The sequence below is a fragment of the Sorghum bicolor genome, chromosome 7, assembly GCF_000003195.3.
Source record: "Sorghum bicolor cultivar BTx623 chromosome 7, Sorghum_bicolor_NCBIv3, whole genome shotgun sequence".
Lineage (NCBI taxonomy): Eukaryota > Viridiplantae > Streptophyta > Magnoliopsida > Poales > Poaceae > Sorghum > Sorghum bicolor.
In genome coordinates, this window is record NC_012876.2 from 45,926,148 (window position 1) to 45,931,148 (window position 5,001).

The following is a 5,001-nucleotide window of genomic DNA, read 5'->3' on the forward strand; positions in this document are numbered from 1 at the left end:
TCCAGCGTCAACATTATGCCTAGGGTACTCTATGAAAAATTCTTTACATATCCTTTATTAGAAACAACCATGTGTTTGCAGTTTGCAGATCAGACGATAAGTTTTCCAAAAGGAATATTGAAGAACCTTTGTGTCCGAGTTGGTACCTTGTACGCCCCAGCAGACTTCGTGGTGATAGAGACCGGTAATGATGAGAGGGCACCCATCATCTTAGGGAGGCCATTCTTAAACACCTCGGGAGCTGTCATCTACGCTAGTGCTGCCAAGATCAGTTTCTACATCAAAGGGAGGAAGGAGACGTTTTCCTTCAAGAACAAGACTACACAAATCCCAGAGCAATCTCGACATGAATCAAGGAAGAGGACACTACAAGAAATGTGTTAACTTATGATGATTAGAGCATGACATGTGATCAAAATGTCACTAAATCAATCAATTTATGACGTTTTTTTTGAAAGCCATCTCAACTTAGTGACATAAATGATTCCATGTCAAAAAAAAATCTCTTCAATGTAGTCAAACTCATATATGACATGGCTCTCGCAACCGTTCGCGGCTAGCCTTATCCTCTCCACCGACGGAAGCGTCTCCATGGCTCTCGTAGCTCCTCTTCCTCCCTTCCATTTTCGAGGCCACTATGTCATACCACTGTTGCCCCTAATCGGAGAGATGGAGATCATCATCGGTGCCCAGGGCATCCACATGTTGGCCTCCGGCGGCGCCGCGGACAAGGTCCTGCTCACCTCCCGCTGCCCGCAGGAGCTTCTTCTTCGCTGAAACCCTAGGGGGAGCAACATCGCCTGATCTGCAGCGCCGCCGCCGGAGCGCGCTGGCCCAGCACACCCGTTGGTCTTTGCACCCGCCTCCGGTCGGAGGCAAACTATTACAGCCAACAAGGTCGTCTCTCCTTCTCCCGCTCCTCCTCCTTGAAATCCCTCTCCTCACTGCAGGGATCCGCCCTTCTCCCACCTCTTCCTTGCAGCAATGGAGGCAAGGTGACCACCACGAAGCAAGGGACGCTTCCCACATGGATGACGAATTGAGGAGACACTTCTCAGGTAAGCCCCCCTCTCTCTCTGTCTCCTCCCTCTCTTTGAATAAAATCTCACTGATGGTGCAGTTTTCCAGTCTAGTCTACCAAATTAGTTTGGGAACTACCTGCAGATCTACTGTGTATAGATAACAGTATGCTCTACTGAGTGGATGCATTGACAAGGTTATTTTAAGAGATTTGACCTAGAAGTTGTTAATTTTGCCTAGGTTTCTTTAATCAATTCCATGTCAGTGTTAACAGTGTACCATTGTTCAACAAAAACTTATTAGGAAATGCCATAGGGTTACGGAATGGTGTTCTGAAATTAAATGGAAATTTTGTTTCAGTCTCTGTGAAGTACAAATGCCTCTCCTGTTCAATGTATTTTCTTTTCATTTACGGTTTCTTTGCCATGGCTCAGTTTATTTAAGCCTGAATTGCCTACAACGATTGATACACCTTGGCTCTGCAAAATTTCTATTGCTTGGAAGGTCAAAAATTCATCATAGATTAGCAATTCAGCCGTTATGATTAGTGTTCTATGTGTGGATTATGTTTCAGTCTACATTGTGAGACTGATGATTTTTAGTTAAGGGCTGTGTCATGAGTGCAAGTATGGAATCTGTCACAAATAAAAGATGCCCAAATCTTAATATTTTCCTTCAGTTTTTTTCATAGTTAAGGGTTGTGGATCCTGAACATAGCATTATTTAACTGTTTTTCCCTTCAGTTTATTTCTCTGAAACAGATGTTTTAGCCTAGTTATAGTGTTATCTATGCACCATGGTTTCTGCTCATTTAGTGATCCTTTTTTTAATATTAGATCAGATCTTTCCCACCATGGTCTGAAACAAAGTTGGCATAGCATCCACCTTGTATTGTTCTAGATTATTTCAGTTCCTATCACATGTGTGTCAGGTTTGGCCCCCAATAATGCAGATCTCTGGTTTTCCTAGTTGTGCATCATTTGCTTTCTTAATTATTAATTGTTTTATGAGGTTTGCTAATACATAAACAAGGTGTCTAGTTGCTAGCCATCCCCTTTTATCTCTTTTCCTTCTCTTTATCCTTATTGTTTTAGTAGCTATGGATATTGCCTTTTTGATTTACATTATTCTTGTCGTGATCTAATTTCACTACTGGCTTCAGATATATGCTGATCTAGGTTAGCCTGCAGCGTTCCCAGCAGGTAGCCTGCAGGTGACCACGATGCTGGATGTAACATTCAAATCCTAAAGCCATGCATTTCAGCCATCTATGATGAAATTCGGAAAACAATGTTCAGTCTGAGCAATGTTCCACGTTCCAGGGCTGTATTTGGTAAAGCAAAAGATATTTTAACAATTACCAAGCTTTTTCATTCGTGCTTCTGTACAAGCAATTCCAGTTCTGTTCATGTAATTATCTTTACTGAGAATATGGCTTTATGTTACTCCTGTATCGATGGTATACTTTGTGGATGTTTGATGTTTTATTTAATCTGTTGCGATGATCATATCTTTTATCACCAGATATTGCCCAAGTAATTGTTTTTATGGTCCTCTACTGTAATTGTAGTAAATTTCAAGGCACGTGCTCAAATGTTTTTAAAACTTTATAAGTTAAATGATTTTAGCTTGTTTGGCATATATAAATTTATTGCTGCTGCAGTTCTGGTGCTTAAAAAAATCAGTGTTTCTGCAGTTTCAGTACTTGCCTTTTAATCGGTGTGCTGTGTTTTCATGTTATATTTCATTCGGAAAACAACTACACAACTGATTTTGAGGAGAGACTTGGGCAGCTCATTCAGAAGTTCAAAAACAAGGTGTTAATCCCAAGCTATCAAGACTTGGAAACTTTCAGATAAGCAACCGTAACCTGTTTGTATGGAATTTTCCCTTGTATTTTCAGTGAACTCGATGATGATAGATGAGAGATGATCTAGAATTTTTTTATATATAGTTGTCTGACAGAAATATGAAGTACGGAGCCTTATAAAGATGCAATTCGGCTAAGTGAGAATGTGTGGATACTAATGTATATTTGGTCCTTCTTTGTGTTAGGCTGCCCTGTATGGAGGCTTATAAAGACGCATGATCAGGTTAGTGTTTGTTTGCTATCCAACATTGGAAAAATTGAAACCTTTATGCTATTTTGCATGCACTGCAATTATTTAAATGGCTTCATTTGAAAAAAAGGGTTTTAGGAGATCAATCATGAAGAGAAAACTGATGACATTTCAGGTAGCAGTCATGTCGAGGTTCACATAGAGACCAAATTTCAAGAGCACATGAACAATAATCCAATTGTCTAAATTGCTTATTTCTGCAGTGTATACCAAGTATTATTGGTGACTCTATCCCAATGAAGGAAATTGTTTTCATAACATATGTAATTGTTGATGGTTGGACTGGAATAGCTGGTGATATTGAGGTAATATTCTTCCATCTAAAGAACATGCTTGTCTCGAAGTTGTAATGCTTGCAGGAACATGCTTGGTTGTCGTCATCACTTTCATTTTTTTAATGGTATGGCTTACTATTTTCAGCCGGGACATGGATTAGGAGCAACACGCCTGGTAACGAGGCAAGATTTTATTTTCTCTATGTATGGTTCAGCAATTTTTGAACAGCTAGAAACTAAAACTTTTTCACTTTCCATATATTATATAAGAGCTGACACGTATACACAGTAGGATTCAAGATATGGAAAGTGGCAAATTAATCATTCATTATGGACAAGTACGTGGTGCATTGGATCTTAATTTTCACTATTTAGTTTTGTTTGCTATTTTTATGAATATTTTAGGAACTAAGTTTTAACTTCGGGATGTTACAGTTGATTGGAGATGTGTCTTGGTAAGTTGATTTGTTCCGGAAACAATGCATGATGTTTTTACTGTTCTGAAAACAATGCATGATGTTTGGTGTAGTGAGATCATATATGCATAGATTATTATAACTGTTGTTTGATTTGTTCCGGCTTACATATGTAAAGTTCCTTTTTGACTTTTTTATTTGTTTTAGCAAGTGATGTTTGTTTCTGATGTATTTTCTACAGGATATGGAGAAATTCCAGCAACCAAAGGTATTCACTCATGCTCCTGGCACCAAGAAGACCTAGCTTCCAACACCTATTGAACTATTAGTTTGGTGACTAAGGTCACTTTGAGATTGAGATGTGAGATTTCATTTGTTTATTTTATCTGAGATGACTTTATGACTAAGGTCACTTGTTGAACTATAGTTTGGTGTTTGTAACGAATGTAATAAATATTTTGATGAATGACTTGGGAACCTGTTGATTTGGCCATGAATGCAATATATTATTGGACCTGCATATGTTAATGTGGATTGTTTGATGTGTGGGTGGGGTACGTGATGGAATGGATCGAGCCAAATCAACGAGTCATCCTACGTGACGAGGCCTAAGAACCTATGACATAAAAGTAGAAGTCATAAACGCTTGTGACATCCAAAACCAATGTCATCATATTATGACATGAACACTTAAACATCACAAGTTGTTATTAAAGACGCGCATCTTTTGACATTTCAGTTTTCGTCAACTTTGTGTCATAAATGGTGATCTGTGACATATCAAATGTCAAAAGATAGCACATTTCTTGTAGTGGGACCAACAGGAGTAACAGGAACAAGCAAGTGTGGACCGAGTCAGCTAAGATGGTCACTGCAGTTCATGAAGGACAAGATCATCGACTCAAGTCACCGTTTCTGACCAAGAAGAATGACCCAGGAATGCCAAGCATCTATTGCTCCATAAATGGATACAACTTCTACAAGACAACTTGCGACACCGGATCGGGCGTCAACATAATGGCCGCAGTCACCTATCGACTTGTTCAGAGCCATGCCCTTAAAACCAACATACATTCAGCTCCAGATGGCAGATCAGACATTTCGAGAGGTTAAAGGTACAGTAACTGATGTCCCTGTCAAAATAGACGATCATTTTGTCTACACAGACTT

At 39.3% G+C, this 5,001-nt stretch overlaps 1 protein-coding gene across 17 annotated transcripts; it reads left to right on the forward strand.

The window, feature by feature from the left end:
* Positions 540 to 4,359, forward strand: LOC110437033. Of its 17 annotated transcripts, none has more exons than XM_021465070.1 (10): positions 551 to 897; positions 983 to 1,058; positions 2,183 to 2,353; positions 3,076 to 3,113; positions 3,211 to 3,255; positions 3,344 to 3,445; positions 3,561 to 3,619; positions 3,705 to 3,753; positions 3,851 to 3,870; positions 4,073 to 4,359. In XM_021465070.1, exons 3-10 carry the CDS (start codon positions 2,311 to 2,313, stop codon positions 4,158 to 4,160), a joined length of 444 nt encoding a protein of 147 aa, XP_021320745.1. In that variant the 5' UTR covers positions 551 to 897; positions 983 to 1,058; positions 2,183 to 2,310; the 3' UTR covers positions 4,161 to 4,359. The 17 variants fall into 17 exon arrangements, 15 of the variants coding, with proteins under 15 accessions (XP_021320745.1, XP_021320749.1, XP_021320748.1 ...); XM_021465074.1 differs by having other exon boundaries at positions 2,211 to 2,353; XM_021465073.1 differs by having other exon boundaries at positions 551 to 1,058.

Coding starts and splice junctions, on each gene's coding strand:
- LOC110437033 (XM_021465071.1), top strand. CDS start 2,311: ATGTTCAGTCTGAGCAATGTTCCACGTTCCAGGGCTGTATTTG. Junction 3,620..3,704: donor CAAGATTTTATTTTCTCTAT/GTATGGTTCAGC, acceptor ACGTATACACAG/TAGGATTCAAGATATGGAAA. Junction 3,754..3,850: donor TAATCATTCATTATGGACAA/GTACGTGGTGCA, acceptor GGGATGTTACAG/TTGATTGGAGATGTGTCTTG.